Source organism: Ursus maritimus, unplaced genomic scaffold (assembly GCF_017311325.1).
Source record: "Ursus maritimus isolate PB19 unplaced genomic scaffold, ASM1731132v1 scaffold_14, whole genome shotgun sequence".
In the NCBI taxonomy this organism is placed as follows: Eukaryota; Metazoa; Chordata; class Mammalia; order Carnivora; family Ursidae; genus Ursus; species Ursus maritimus.
The window spans coordinates 37,904,093-37,920,565 of NW_024423786.1; the positions used below are offsets into that span (position 1 = coordinate 37,904,093).

Here is a 16,473-nt window from a genome sequence, read left to right on the forward strand (position 1 = left end):
AAAGGAAAGGAAAGGAAAGGAAAGGAAAGGAAAGGAAAGGAAAGGAAAGGAGGAATATACAGATTAGAGAGGAAAAAATAAAACTGTCTCTGTTTGAAGGTGATAGGATTATCTAAATAGAAAATCCCAAGGAATCTCCAAAAACCTTCTGGAACTAATGAGTGAGTTTAGTAAGGGTGCAGGAAATAATATTAGTATACAAAACAATTGTATTTCTATGTACTAGCAACAAACAACTGAAAAATAAAATTTAAAAATAAAAATAATTTATAATAGCACCAAAAAATAGGAAATACTTACATATAAATCTAACAACATGTACAAGATCTGTGTGCAGAAATAGTGAAAGAAATAAAAGAATATCTAAAAAAATGGAGAGACACATTGCCTTCATGGACTAGAAGTATTAAGGATTACTAAGATATCAATTCTTTCCAATGTGACCTCTAGAATACAATGTAATCTCAATCAAAATCCCAGCAGGAATTTCTGCAGATAACTGACATGCTAATTCTGAGATTTAACAGAAAAAGGAACTAGAATGGCTAAGACAATATTGGAAAAAAAAAAAAGAACAAATTTGGAGATTGGCACCACTTGCTTTTAAGGCTAACTATAAAACTACCATATCAAGACAGTGTGGTGATGGTAAAAGATAAGACATAGATGGAAAGACTAGTGAGTCCAGAAAGAGAACCTAACACATACGGTGAACTGAATTTTGACAAAGAATAGTATTTTTTTCAATAAAAGGTGTTGGACAACCATGTGGGAAAAAGAAAAAAAAAGAGTCTGGACCCATACTTCACATCTTTATACAAATGTTACCCCAAAATAGGTAAGAGATCTAAATATAAAATTATAAAATCTCTAGAAGAAACACAGGAGAAAAAATTTGGTCCTGGGTTAGGCAGAGTTCTCAGATATGATCCCCAAAGCATGATCTATGGAAACTGGACTCCACAAGAATTAAACATTTTTGTTCTGTGAAAGACACTGTTTGTGGTAAATGAGAAGACAAGCTAAGGACTGGAAGGAAATGTTTGTAAATCATATTCAACAAAGGACTGACATCCAGAATACATAAAGAACCTTCAAAACTCAACAGTAAGAAAACATAACCCAATTAAAAAATGGACACAAGTTTTGCATAATCATTTCACCAAAGAAGATATCACAATGGTAAACACACTAAAAGATGCTCAACATTAGTCATTAAAGAAATGGAAATTAAAACTACCATGATAGGGGCGCCTGGGTGGCACAGCAGTTAAGCGTCTGCCTTCGGCTCAGGGCGTGATCCCGGCATTATGGGATCGAGCCCCACGTCAGGCTCCTCCACTATGAGCCTGCTTCTTCCTCTCTCACTCCCCCTGCTTGTGTTCCCTCTCTCGCTGGCTGTCTCTATCTCTGTCAAATAAATAAATAAAATCTTAAAAAAAAAACAAACTACCATGATATACAACTCTATCTATCAGAATGGCTAAAATAGGGGCACCTGGTGGCTCAGTTGGTTAAGTGTCTAACTCTTGGTTTCAGCTCGGGTCATGATCTCAGGGTCCTGGGATTGAGCCCTATGTCAGGCTCTGCGCTCAGTGGGGAGTCTGCTTGAGGATTCTCTCTCTCCCCACCCTCTGCCCCTCTTGCCACTTGTGCTCTCCTCTCTCTTTCTCTCTCTCTCAAATAAATAAATAAATAAATAAATAAATAAATCTTTAAAAAAAAAAGATCGGCTAAAATAAACACATAAAGAGATGATATCGAATTCTGGTGAGTATACGGATCAACTATAACTCTCATGCAATGCTGTTGGGACTTCAATATGGTATTGTTGCTTTGGAATAAAATTTGATAGCACCTTATAAAGTTAAACATACATTTACCACAATATCCAACAATCCTATTCCTAGATATTTACCTAAGAAAAATGAAAGTTTATATTCATACAAAACTTGTAAAGAAATATTTGTTAGCGCTTTACTCATAATCAACAAAAAGTAGAAATAATGCAAATGTCTTTCAAATGGTGAATAAACTGCAATGGAATACTACTCAGCCATAGAAAAACTGACACGTGCAACAGCATGGGTGAATCTCTCGATGGCATTATGCTGAGTGAAAGAAGTCAGTCTCAAAAGGCTACAGTCTACATGATTCCATTCACATGACATTCTGGAAAAGGCCCACCTGCAGGGGTGGAAAATAGATCAATGGTTGCCATAGGTTAAAGATAGGGGAAGGTTTGACCACAGAAAGGTAGCAAGATGGAATTTTTAGGAATTTAGAACATCTTGATTGTGGTGGTAGTTACATGACTATGTGTTTGCCAAAATTTATAGAACTATAAATCACAAAGAATGAATTTTACTGTTTATAAATTAAAAAATAAATAAATAAGAATTTAAAAATTATTGCTTGCCTAGTCTGCTCCTCACTGTTATAGTCACTCACTTTAAGATCACTGGTTCATCCCAGAGTCACAGGGTTGGAAGGGAGCTTAGTGGGGAACTGGTACAGTCCCCAACCCAATACAGAAATTTCCTAGAGTCCTCCTGGGAGCGTCTGCCTGAGAATCACCAGCAAAGAGGAACTCCCCACCCCCTAAAGCAGGCCAGACTACACTGGACAGTTCCTGTTGCTAGCAAGTTACTTCTTTTATTAGCTGGAATCAGCTTCCCTACCACTGATCCCTACTGATCCTAGTCCTATTCCCGGGAGCTACACATAGATAGGCAGGGGCCATCTCCTCTACCTTAGAGGCAGCAGAAGATTTGCCCAGAGGCACAGCCTGAAGCTATTTAGTCAGAAGCTAGGGGCTTATACCTCCTGGACCCACCACTCTGTGCAGGAGTCTGTGAAATTCTGGGCTACCCTGAGCCATGAGAAGTCATCTGGTCTTGGTTCTAGTCCTAGAAATGCCTGGACCATGCACCAGAGAGGAAGGACATTATGCTCCTAGGGCCCTCTCCTGAATGAAGCTGGGAGGTTACAGTCCCAAGCCATTCTCTCCTTGAACAGAAAGTTTCTTTCTAAGATGTTCATTTCTTTCCTGTGATTCTTTTCTGACCTCTAACTTCATAAAGAAAATCCACAAATCGATTCTGGCTGCCAAGCAAGGGAGAACCCTTGAACAGGATTCAAGATGACCAAGCTATAGTCTATTCCCACTGGAACCACAGTCTGGCCATTTGGATCACCTGCCTGGACAGAAGGGGTCCATCCAGAGGAGAGCACCCTGAACACTGCCAGGTGTTGTCTTACCTGTTTGAAGTTGCCATTTTTCCTCTGCTCCCAGTCCATCATGTCATGAAAGATGGGAATCATGATATTCCGCACTTCTGGCTGTGGGACCAGCGTCACACCCAGAAAAGGACCAATCATTCCCGGAATAAAGTGGATCTTATGTTCACCTGAACAACAAAACCCAATAGATATTAGTTTATGCTTTCTTTGCTCCTTCTGTGGAAGCTTCCCATGTGGGGCCACAATACATACTTTCAAATGACCTGGAAGCAACTGAGAACAAAGCAAGCTCTCCCGTATGGCTTTCTGAGATACTCCTTTTCTTGGCTTTTTAGAGTTCATAGATAAAACTGGCCCAGCCCAGCTAAAACAAATGTTCAACAGGCAAAAACTACCTTTCCAAAGAATTTATGGGAGGTTTAGCAAACTACCTGAAAATCATTCTGAAGTCAAGGAACAGAGTTCACTACTTTAGACAGAATAGGATTTCTGAGTAGCCGTATGATAGTTTCAGATTGTCCCGTTCAGTGTTTATTTAGCAAGGAAAATCCATATATTTCTGTTTAAACACAATGCACCATCCCTGCAGTTTCTACCGCTAGCCCAGAGGAATTTAAGTGGTAAGATGTTCACAGCCCCTGGCTGAGCCACTAGAGACCGGAAGTTCATGAGCCCCTTCACTGCCTGTGCTCAAGTACACCCAAGAGGCCTCCTCCTGAGTGAGCGCGAGCCTCCTGCACAGCCCTGCTCAGACAGAATGGTTCAGGGACTCTGTCTGTACTCCTCCCCATCCTTGCCCCTTGTCTTCACATTGTACTTCTGATGGAAGCACTACATCTACTCAGACCAGTTCAGCACATCTTCCAACATTCTTAGGCGGTCTTTCCATGGGAAGTGGGTGATGCAGGTTTCCCCCTGACTGGCCTCCAATCTGGGGCATGTTCCCAGAAGGCAGGGCCAGTCCTGAGGACTGTGGGACAGAATTTTTCTCTTCCTTGCCATGGTGAAACGGAGTGAGCCATCTTTTAGAGCTCCGTTTTCAGTCCTTCAAAGACTGTAAAGGAGACAAAGTATGGGCCTGTATAATGATTGCTACAGCCAAGTAAAGTCAGTTCTTGAGGACCAGAAAATGCCATTTACACCAAAAACAAAAGGGGGGGAAAAAGAGGCGGGAATGGCTTTATCAAGAAAACTTGGCATCTTTTTTGATTTCTTCCATCGTGAAAGCCTATCTAAGGAGCAAATGTTAGCCCTGAGGCTGACTCTACATATTCCAATCTTGGTATTTGGTACATTTTGTTAGTACTTTGTGTTCCTGGGAATTTCAGAGTCAAGTTTAGAATTAAAATCTATACCCTGGCTATGCTGGATGCAGGGTGTAGGAGTACTGAAGCTGGAAAGCCTGTTTGGTGAAATGTATCCCCACTCAGAGGGAAAGCCCTAGTGTTCGCTGGCAGGAATACCTCACATCTTGTTTGCTGCTTCCAGGGTTAGTGACTGAGATGGTTAACGGAGGACTGTAAGATTTTATGACCATCATTCCTAAGGCCTCAGAGCCTGGGCTCAGTTAAAAAGAGTAACAGGAAGAGTAACGGCTTCTCTAGCATCCCGAGAGGCCACTTAGAAGCCTATAGTACCAAAGGATGGCTCTCCTAGTCACCAGGGCAATCCAAGGATTCTACCAAACACTCTGACAATTTCAGATCAAAAGCCCTGGATATTAGAGAAGTTGCCGAAGCAAAGGGAGCTAAAATCAATTTCACCTAGGGGCTGCAATCCCCTTCTTGCATGCAGGCCTCATGCAACTGGTGGCAGAAACCTGATTTGCATGGTCTGAATACCAGACACCCAAAAAGTGTTCCATTATTTATGAAAATGAATAGCTGCCCTTGCTCATGTGCTGAGTATCTCCAAGTTCTCTGCTTCTGAACACTTATCATGATGAACACGGAGTAATGTATAGAATTGCTAAATGACTATATTGTACACCTGAAACTAATATAACACCGTATGATAACTATATTGGAATTAAAATGAAAAAAAGATCTATGCTTTTGAGCCTGCAACATCTGCACTGGGACATGAAGGGTACAGAAGATCTTACCCGCATGAATTCTTAAGCCGGGAAAAACTCCTAGAGCCTTTATATTCTTCTCCTTTTGACCTCAGTTCTCAAAAAAGGGAGTGTGCATATGTGTTACTGGGGTCTTGCTTCTCAGCCTAACTCTCCCTGCCAAGAGCTCTGTGCACATGTGCTGGACCATCCGGATGAGGTGTTACATTAAAGATATGTAAAGGTCTCTTAGGTTTGAATTCACATCCATAAAACCTGGGAGAAGTTATTAGTCTTGTCACTTTTTATTTGGCTATGCAATATGTGGAAGGGAAAAACAGGGAGAAAAGACCTACCCAAATTCTGCCACATGCTGAACAGTTCATAAGCCATCATCACACGCATGTCCCCATACCTGGAAATAGTTAACACAGGAGTCAGCTTTTAGTGGGAGAAAGTTCAGGAAGGCAGGGCTACAAACCCAGTAAGGCTAGCACTTCAGCACTGTTTCTAATGCTTACCCCAATACTAAGTCATTTGGCTCTCAACTGAACTCTCACACTTGGCTCCTTGGGAAGCTACCCAGTGAGAACCTTGTGGACTTCTGAGGAGCCGCTCATTGAAACATAGCCCCATCTGGGCATGTGGTAGGGAGGTGAAGAAGAGACATATGTCTTACTTATCTAGAATCTTCTTCCTCTTGGCTGAAGTGATGATTTCTAGCTGAAGGCTTGGCTGATTTATGAACAGAACTGCCAGGCTAAAATAAGAATTCCACACCTAGAGAGACAGAGAAAGAGAAAACATGTGACAGCCTGAGTCCTTAACCTTGCAAAGAGAGATTCTAAATATATGGATGTAGCACAGAATTCATTTCACAATTTTAAGATCTTGATTTTTTTTCCTTTTTAAGTATCTTTGCAAACAGAACTTTTTTTTTTTTCTTCCTTGACTCCTTGAAACCCATAGTGTTGATTCTGGCCTAGAAAGCCTACTCCTGGATGTCTGGCTCCTGGCACTTCCAACAGGGGCACTCTTAGGTTATATTCTAGTCACTATCAAACTTGGAAGTGGTTCAATACTATGAACATATTAATAGAACAAAAAGCAGTGAGCTTGCCCCAGCTCCCAGCTGCCCATCTGACACCTAGCTGAGTCCTTCTCAAATTCCTGAACTGAAAAATTGTGAGCAAAATGAAATGGTTGGTTTTAGTAAACAAAACAAAACAAAAAAGCCCCAGAAACAAAAACAGTGAGCTTGTTTTTTGGTTTTCTAGTGTATTACAAAGATAGTGATGTATTTCAGAAGCTCCTACCTTAAAGTCGAAGTCCGTCTCTGTGAAATTCTTGTGTAGTGCAGAAGACAGGTACTGGACAGTAGTGACTATAATACTGCAGTAAGGGAACAGAGCATTGGTGGAGTTAAAAGACTAACAATGGCATCTGATAGCTTAGCATCTCTGATCCATGAGTAAACGTCTTGAATACAACTTGCTCTCATATAAGATGTGACTATAAAGGAAAGGGTAGATGGCACAAACCTCACAAAAACCAATCCTGGAGAAATGCCCCATAGTTGGCAGTACAGCATAGAACATCAGTGGGCTCTAGGCCTGGCTCTGCCATTACCTGGCCTTGGTACAACTGGGCCCCAGTTTCCCTGCCTATAAGAGGGGATGGGGGGGAATTAGTTGGTTGTTTAAGATTTCCTCCAGTTCAGGGGCGCCTGGGTGGCACAGCGGTTAAGCATCTGCCTTCGGCTCAGGGTGTGATCCCGGCGTTCTGGGATCGAGCCCCACATCAGGCTCTTCCGCTATGAGCCTGCTTCTTCCTCTCCCACTCCCCCTGCTTGTGTTCCCTCTCTCGCTGGCTGTCTCTGTCTCTGTCGAATAAATAAATAAAATCTTAAAAAAAAATAAAAAATAAAAAAGATTTCCTCCAGTTCAAAGAGTGATTCTAGTATTTTGAGGACTTCTGGGTAATGAAGGTATGACTACCAGAGGACTTACAGTATAATTTTATTATTTTACTTGATAATAAGGGTTTATAATGATTAAATCCCTACTGTTGTCACATACTATTATTTTTATCTACAAGTTATTTTTTTTCAGCCTTTGGTCTAGAATATCACTCTCAATTAGCCTGGGTACATATAAGCAGCAATGGGAGGCTGGCTTGCTAGAGCAGAGGGCACAGATTAAAGTAGAGAGGAAATGAAGTGGGACAGGCAGGTAAGGGTTTGATTACAGAGGGCTTTGGGTGCCTGGCAAAGGAGCTTACATCTAACACTGAGCACCCTGGCTTTGGCGCAGAAAAGGGGCAAGGCAAAAACAGTGCATTAGTGAGACTAGTCCACTGGCACCGGAAGTGACAAGTTTGAAAGGTCTAAAAGCCTTACAAGAGGAGGCTGTTCCTGTAGGATGGGCTGAGGGCCCTGAAGTATTCCGAGGAGAGCTAAGAGATAGAGACAAGAGAGAAGGGCGCCTGGGTGGCTCAGTCGGTTGAGCGTCTGCCTTCAGCTCAGGTCATGATCCCAGGGTCTTGGGATGGAGTCCCACACTGGGCTCCCTGCTCAGTGGGGAGCCTGCTTCTCCCTTTCCTCCCCACTGTGTGCTCTCTCTCTGTCCCTGTCATTATCTCTGTCTCTCTCTCTCAAATAAACAAAATAAAATCTTAAAAAAAAAATAAGAAATAAGAGGGAGTCAAATGGGAAATCCACTATTTGAGGAAAAACATGTGCAACTTTGTTTATAACCATTCTTCTGTTCTGTATAAGATGTCTGCAGTTTTGAAAAAAGAAAAAAGTGCCCTATAAAAGGTACAAAGTGGAGACCACAGTGATACCTTGCTAATATATCTAACATAGATAATATCACTACACTCTGCATAATGCCAACATAAAAAGCAGATCAGGGTGCCTGAGTACCTCAGTTAAGCATCGGACTCTTGATTTCAGCTCAGGCCATGATCTCAGGGTTGTGAGATCGAGCCCTGCATTTGGTTCTGTGCTGGGCATGGACTCTGCTTGGGATTCTCTCCTACTTCTCCCTTTGCCCCTCCTCCCCTGCTCTCTCTGCCTCTCAAAAAAAAAAAAAAAAAAAAAAAAAAAAAAAAAGCAGACCAGTGGGAGAAGGCAGCAGGCTAGAGACTGGAGGCCAAGTGGCCTTCTCCCAAGTGGAGGGAGACCAGATGAGCCAGCACCTTACCACCTGTATCACTTGTCCAGTTTGCCAATTAGAAGCACAGGCTAGAAATATGAATGGAACAGACAATCAGGGGGAAGTCTAGGAGTGAATTCTGTTGCTGGAGTCAGAAGTGGTCAGAGCCTTACAGCCAGGTCTCAGGTGGGTAATTAGCACTAGCTGTGGGAGGCAGGCAGTGTCTGGCAGGCAACAGAAATCAAATCAAGAGGAGGGCTTGGGATAACTGCCTGAAACTAGAAAGCAACAGAGGCCAGTGGTCCATGGAACAGGCCTCCCTCAAGGAGGAACCTTTTCTGGGTATTATTATTTCACATCCTTTACACTCCTTTTCTGTCCTTACCATGACATCTCTGCCAGGCACTTAAGACTTCATTTTGAACTATCTTTAACACTTTCTTCATCTTGAACTTATGGTAAATTATCAAGTCCTACTAGTAGATTGTGCCTCCAAACATTTTTCAAATTTATCCTCTCTTCTCTGTCCCCATGGCCTTGGCAATGATTTCCGTCTTGCTTTCTCTCTCTGCCACACACACACACACGCACACTCTCCTGAGTCTGAGAATAGCTCTGTTGATGCTGGTGCAGGGCCCTTCCACACTCACTTGCTTGTAAGAAGTCTCATCACCATCCAGTCCCGAGGGAAGACACTCATCTTCATCAGGTTCCGGAACACACAGAAAATCTTCAGCAGGAATTCCTGATCCAGCAGGAAAATCTGATGTGAGACACTACCACTACCACTACAGCATGCATTTCCTTAACAGGGCTCTCCTGACCTCTAAACCATGAGAATGGATGGGACTAGTGGGTTAGATTCCAGTTCCCTTTGTGAGTTATTTTCTTTTAGAGGCCTGTATGACAGTGAGATCTAGGCACTCTCTCAGGCCAGGTGGGAGCAGACCCAGACTGGGTAGAACAGAGGCAGCTCTGTACCCTGAGCCCAGTGCCTAAAGCCCAAAGCATAGGGAAGGCTACAGTCCAGGGGAACTGGTATCCAACTGGGTCTGTGGGTCTCATTATTTGGGGCATGGCCCTTGATCACTTGACTATAAGAACCTGCTTTTTGGGGGATGCCTGGGTGGCTCAGTTGGTTAAGTGTCCGACTCTTGACTTTCGTTCATGATCTCAGGGTCCTGAGATTGAGCCCTGTGCTCAGAGCGGTGTCTGCTTCTCTCCCTCTACCCCCCTCGCCCCCCGCTCACATGCTCTCTCTCTCTCAAACAAATAAATAAAATCTTAAAAAGAACCTGCTCTCTTGCATGTTAAGAACACATTGACAGGAGAAGCATTTTAGGAATGGCAGAGTAAAGACCTCCAAAACCTGCTCCTCTATGAAAGTAATGAGAACACTGGCAAAGCAGGTTAAACAAAGGCTTGCAACAATCCAAGGAGTGTTATTCAATAAAAATGGTTGAATCTCAGGAGAACAGTGAACTTTGTTGCCCTTTAGCTTGTCCCATTCCCATTCCATTCTTCTTCCTACCTCCGTGGTATATCCTTGAAAACAAACAACCATAGAACCACAGTGGTAGTGAGCTCCCCTCTCCCCAAATTGCTACTTTTCCATCTGCCAGGCAGCAACCTGGGAAATCCCCATTCAGAGGACTTATCTGATCTGACTCAGAGCTCACTCAGTGAGAAGAGCCTTTTACTTAAGGCGTATATGGGAAAAAATCAGCCAAATAATTTAACATCCCAGCTGCTTAAAGCAGCCATATCATTAGGGCATCAAGAAAATTGCCAAAAGACTTAAAAGAAAAATCTGGGTTGAGATATCTATAGGGGACTTTGAAAGGCTCTGTCATATTCCTGGGAACCTATAAGTCCACACACATGTTCAGGGCTGTACATATTCTCAGGAAAGACTTGAGAAGCCTAACCTCTCACTCTGGCTGACTTTGAGGCTCTATGTGAAGCAGGAAGTGAAGGCTAAGGCGGTAATGTAAACTGCTGGAGCACTGAAGGTGAGCCCCAACACACATACAGATACTTAGCAAAGTATCAAAGACTTACTGACTTAAGGCATTTTTTTTTTTTTTGGCTTGATGTGAATATTTTCTAACGGTTTTTTTTAATAATAATTTTTTATTATGTTAGTCACCATACAGTACATCCCAAGTATTTGATGTAAAGTTCCATGATTCATTACTTGCATATAACACCCAGTGCACCATGCAATACGTGCCCTCCTTAATACCCATCACAAGCCTATCCTGATCCCCCACCCCCTCCCCTCTAAAGCTCTCAGTTTGACTTAAGGCATTTAAAGAAATTTCTGTCCAGGGATTAGCTCAGTGGCTGCACACAACAACGAATACAGACATTAAAGAATTAGTCCAAGAAAGTTACTAAATAAGCTAGCAAACAGATATCAATAACAACAAAACAACAAAAAGCAACAACAACCACCCCTGGAATGTGGTGGGGGATCTGATTTCTAGAGTTGCTACGTTATTTAAATTGTCAAGTTTTTAACAAAAAAATTATAATATGTGAAATTAAACATGAAAGTATGACCCATAAACAGGAAAAAAAGAAGTCAATAGAAACTTTACCTGAGGTAGCTCAAATGTTGGACTTACTAGGAAAAGACTTTAACTCAGCTGTTATAAATAAGCTCACAGAACTAAAGGAAACCATGTCTAAAGAATTAAAGGAAAGTACAAGAACAATATCTCACCAAATAGAGAGTATCAGTAAAATAGATAGAAATTATTGTAAAAGCATCAAATAGAAAGAATTTAAAAGTACCATAACTGTATTGTAAATTTTGCTAGAGGGGCTCAACAGAGATTTGAACTGTCAGAAGAAAGAATCAGCAAATTTAAATGATATGTCAACTGAGCTTATCCAGAGGAACAGAAAGAAAATGAAGAAAACCAAACAAAGCATGTAGGATACCACCAATTGTAAAAACGTACAAATAATAGGAGTGTCAGGAAGAGATGAAAGAAAAAGAGGAAGAGATTTTGAATAAATATTTGAAGAAATATTTTAAAAATTTCCCAAATTTGATGGAAAAACCCTTTAATCTACACATCCAAACAGCTCAATGAACTCCAAATAGGATAAAATCAAAGAAATTTATATACAGACATATCATAGTCAAAATGTCAAATGCCAAAAACAAAGAGAGAATCTTGAAAGCAAGAAGAAAAAATTTTTTTATCACATACAAATCATTCTCAATAATAATAGGTAGCTTACGAGCAGATATGATGTAGACCAGAAGGCAGTGGAATAACATATTCAAAGTACTGAAATAATGTCAACCAAGAATCTTAAGTCTAGCAAAACTATCATTCAAAAATGATGAAGAAATTAAAACATTCTCAGGTTAAAAAAAAAAGGCTGTGAGAATTTGTTATTAGAACTGCCCTAAAAGATATACTAAAGGGAGTCTCCCCAACTTAAAAGGATACCAGACAGTAACTTGAATCCACGTGAAGAAATAAAAAGCACTAGGAAAAGTGACTATATAGGTAAATGTAAAAGATAGTATATATGTTAAGTTTGTAACTCTTTTCCTATTAGATTTACAAGGCAACTGCATAAAGCAATAATTATAAAAGTATGTTGGTGAGATTATAATATATAAATATGTAATTTATATGACAGTAACAGCACAAAAAAGAAGAAGGGATTGGAGATTTATTGGAGTGAAGTTTTTGTATGTTATTAAAGTGTAACTGGTAGATTGAGATGTTAATTGTAATTTCCAGGGCAATCATTAAGAAAATAACTTTAAAAATATACTAAAAGAAACAATGAAGGAATTAAAATCACACAGTAAAAATATTTAACATGGAAGAAGGCAGAAATTGAGGAATAGAGGAACAAAGAAGATACAAGACAGATATAAAACAAATAGCAAAATGACAGGTGTAAATCCTAACTTATTGTTAATTACAGTAAATGTAAATGGGTTAAACATTCTAATCAAAAGGCAGAGATAGGAAGATAGTTAAAAAATAAACATGATCTAATTATATGTGGTCTACAAGATACATACTTTGGATTCAAAGACATAAGTACCTCAAAAGTAAAAGGATAGGAAATATATACAATGAAAATGACACCCAAAATAGAACTGGTGGCTATGTTAATGTTAAACAATATAGACTTTAACAACAATTATCATTAGAGACCACAAAGGGACATTTTATAATGACAAAAGAGACAATATGTCTGAAACAATTATAAACATATATGCATTTAAAATAGAACCTCAAAACACATGAAGCAAAACCTGACAGAATTAAAAGGAAAAATAGAAAATTCAACAATGATAGTTGGAGGCTTCGATATACTACTTTCAATAATGTATAAAACAACTAAAAGAAGATCAGCAAGGAAAAAGAAATCTTGAACATAATATAAACTAACAACACCTAACAGACATCTATAGGACACTCTATCCAACAATAGCAGGATACACATAGAAGGATATATGAACTTCTCTAGGACAGACCATATGTTAGGCCATAAAGAAAGCCCCACTATATTTAAAAGAACTGAAATCATATAAAGCATGTTCTCCAACCACTACGGAAGGGAGTTAGAAATGAATGACACAAAGAGATTTGGGAAAGTAAAAAATATGTGAATTAAACAATACACTCCCAAATAACCAATGGGTCAAAGAAGAAAACATGAGTGAAACAGGAATACTTCAAGATCAATAAAAATGAAAACATATCAAATCAAAACTTATGGGATGAAGCTAAAGCTTATAGCTGTAGTGCCTACATTAAAAAGAGTAAGGTCTCAAATCAATAACCTACCCTACGCCTTAAGAAACTAGAGAAAGAAGAGCAAACTAACGTAAAGCAAGAAGAAGAAAGGGGATAATAAATGAAACAGAGAAGAGAAAAATAGAGGAAAAAAATGAAACCAAAAGTTGGTTCTTTGAAAATATCAACAAAATTGACAAACCAAGAAAAAAAAGAAAAAAAAAAAGAGAAAACTCAATTACTAAAATTAGGGATGGAAGAAGCGACATCATTACCAATGTTAGAGAACTAGAAAGGATCGTAAGAGACTACTATAAACAAATGTATGCCAACAAATTATGTAACTTAGATGAAATGGACAAATTCTTAGAAAGATATAAACAACCAAAATTCATTTAAAATTAAAATAGGCTGGTGATGGGTAGTAAGGAGGGCACGTATTGCATGGTGCACTGGGTGTTATACGCAACTAATGAATCATCGAACTTTACATCAGAAACCAGAGATGTACTGTATGGTGACTAACATAATAAAAATCATTAAAAAAATAAATAAAATTAAAATCTGAACAGACCTATCATAAGTGAAGAGATCAAACTAATAATTTAAAAGCTTCACACAAAGAAAAGTGCATGACAAGATGGCTTCCCTGGTGAATTCCACCAAATATTTAAACTAGAATTAGTACTAATATTTGTCTTTTTGATTATATTCACTTGTATTTCCTTAATGACTAATGATGTTGGAACATCTTTTCACGTGTGTTTTGGCTATTTATGTATCTTTTTTTGGGGAAATGTCTATTAAAATACTGTGCTCATTTTATTTATTTGTTTGTTTATTATTATGTTATTTTAGTCACCAGACAGTACTTCATTGCTTTGCCCATTTTAAAATCGAGTTACCTTTTCATTCTTGAGTTGTAAGAGTTATTTATATATTTTACATGCAAGTCCTATTATTAGATATATGATTTGCCAATATTTTCTTCCATTCTGTGGGCTTTCACTTTCTTGTTGGCATCCTTTGAAACACAGAAATTTTTTTAAAATTTAAATTCAATTAGCCAACTTATAGTACATCATTAGTTTCAGATGTAACGTTCAATAATTTATCAGTTGCATATGACACCCAGTGCTCATCACATCATGTGCCCTCCTAAATGCCCATCATCCAATTACCCCATCCCCCCACCCACCTCCTCTCCAGCAACCCTCAGTTTGTTTCCTAGAGTTAAGAGTCTCTCACATGGTTTTTCTCCCTCTGATGACTTCCCATTCAGTTTAAATACAGAAGTTTTTAATTTTGATGAAGTCTAACATCTATTTTTTCTTTTGTTGCTTGTGCTTTTGGTGTCATAACTAAGAAATCACTGCTAAACCAAGGGACATAAAGATATACTCACTCCTGTTTCCTTCTAAGAGTTTTATAGTTTAGCTCTTACATTTAGGTCTATGATCCCTTTCCAGTTGATTTTTTTATATGGTATGAGGCAGAGGTTAGATATCAAGTTGTCCCAGAACCATTTGCTGCAAAGACTTCTTTACTCTTTATATTGTCTTGGCAACGTTATTGAAGTTCAATTGACTGTAAATATAAAGGTTTATTTCTAGACTCTCAATCCAATTCCATTGATCTTTATGTCTATCTTTATGCAAGTACCAATTCTGATTACTGTTATTTTGTTGTAAGTTTTGAAACTGGGAAGTGTGAATTCTCCAATTTTGCTTTATTTTTCAAGATTGTTTGGCTATTCTGAGTCACTTTCTTTCCCCTATGAATTATAGATCAGATTGTCAATATCTGCAAAAAGGCAGTGGAAACTTTGAGAGGTCTTGTATCAAACCTGTAGATCACTTTGTGAAGTACTGTCCTCTTAATAACATTAAGTGCTCCAATCCATGAACATGGGGTGTCTTTCACTTGTTTTGGTCTTCTTTAATTTCCTTTACTTATTATTTTATATGTTTTTATACTTTTGTAAATGGAGATGTTCTTTTAATTTCATTTTTGAATTGTTCATTTCTAGTGCCAAGAAAAAGAATTGATTTTTATATATCATATTAATTACATATTAATTATGCATCCTGCAACTTTGCTGAGCTTATTACTCCTGATACTGTTTTTATGGATGTCTTAGGATTTTCTATATACAAAATCATACCATCTGAGGATAGAGATAGTTTTACTTCTTCCTTTCCAAACCTGTGCCGAATTGCTCCAGCTAGATGCTCCAATATAATGAATATAAGTGGTTAGAGCAGATGTCTTTCTCTTGTTCCTGACCTTAACAGGAAAGGATTCAGTCTTTTGTTATTAAGTATGATGTTGGCTGTGGGTTTTTCATAGATGTCTTTTATCATAGTCTGAAGAAATTCCCCTCTATTTCTAGTTTGTTGAGTGAATGATTTTATCATGAAAGTTTTAAAACACTGATTTTTTTACAGCCATTATGATGATCCTGTTTTTTTATAATAATATTTTTTTATTATATTATGTTAGTCACCATACAGTACATCCCTGGTTTCTGATGTAAAGTTCGATGATTCATTAGTTGCGTATAACACCCAGTGCACCATTCAATATGTGCCCTCCTTACTACCCATCACCAGCCTATTCTATTCCCCCACCCTGCTCCCCTCTGAAGCCCTCAGTTTGTTTCTCAGAGTCCATAGTCTCTCATGCTTCATTCCCCCTTCTGATTACCCCCTTTCTTTATCCCTTTCTTCTCCTACCAATCTTCCTAGTTCTTATGTTCCATAGATGAGAGAAACCATATGATAATTGTCTTTCTTTGCCTGACTTATTTCACTTAGGATTCTGTTTTTGTCCTTTATTCTATTCAATGGTGTATTACATTGATAGATTACCATATGTTAAGCCAACCTTGCATTTCTGGGATCAATCCCATGTGATCATGGTGTATACTTCTTTTAGTATGTTCCTGGATTCAGTTTGCTAGTATGTTGCTAAAGGTTTCTGCACTTATATTTATAAGGGATATTGGTCTATAGTTTGCTTTTCTTGTGATGGCTGCCTTTGGTTTTCATGTCAGGGTACTGCTGACTTCATAAAATGAGCTGGAAGTGTTCCTGCCTCTTCCATTTTTTATAAGAGCTTGTGAAGGATTGGCATTAATTCTTTAAAAATTTGGTAGAATGCACCAATTAAGCCATTTGGTCTTTGGCTTTTCTTTGTGGGAAGTTATAAATTATTAACTTGATCTTGTTAATTTGTG

The 16,473-nt window shown here is 38.9% G+C and overlaps 1 protein-coding gene across 1 annotated transcript in view; it reads right to left on the reverse strand.

Annotated features, from left to right (window-relative positions):
- The window catches only part of DOCK3 (dedicator of cytokinesis 3), a gene marked incomplete at its 5' end in the record, with an annotated part of 534,371 nt that overhangs the window by 49,918 nt on the left and 467,980 nt on the right, over positions 1-16,473 (reverse strand). Inside the window, 5 exons of the mRNA XM_040628234.1 lie at positions 3,262-3,410; positions 5,653-5,711; positions 5,976-6,076; positions 6,613-6,688; positions 9,105-9,199. Of these exons, the coding sequence (XP_040484168.1) occupies positions 3,262-3,410; positions 5,653-5,711; positions 5,976-6,076; positions 6,613-6,688; positions 9,105-9,199 (480 nt within the window). The remainder of the gene's footprint in view (positions 1-3,261; positions 3,411-5,652; positions 5,712-5,975; positions 6,077-6,612; positions 6,689-9,104; positions 9,200-16,473) is intronic.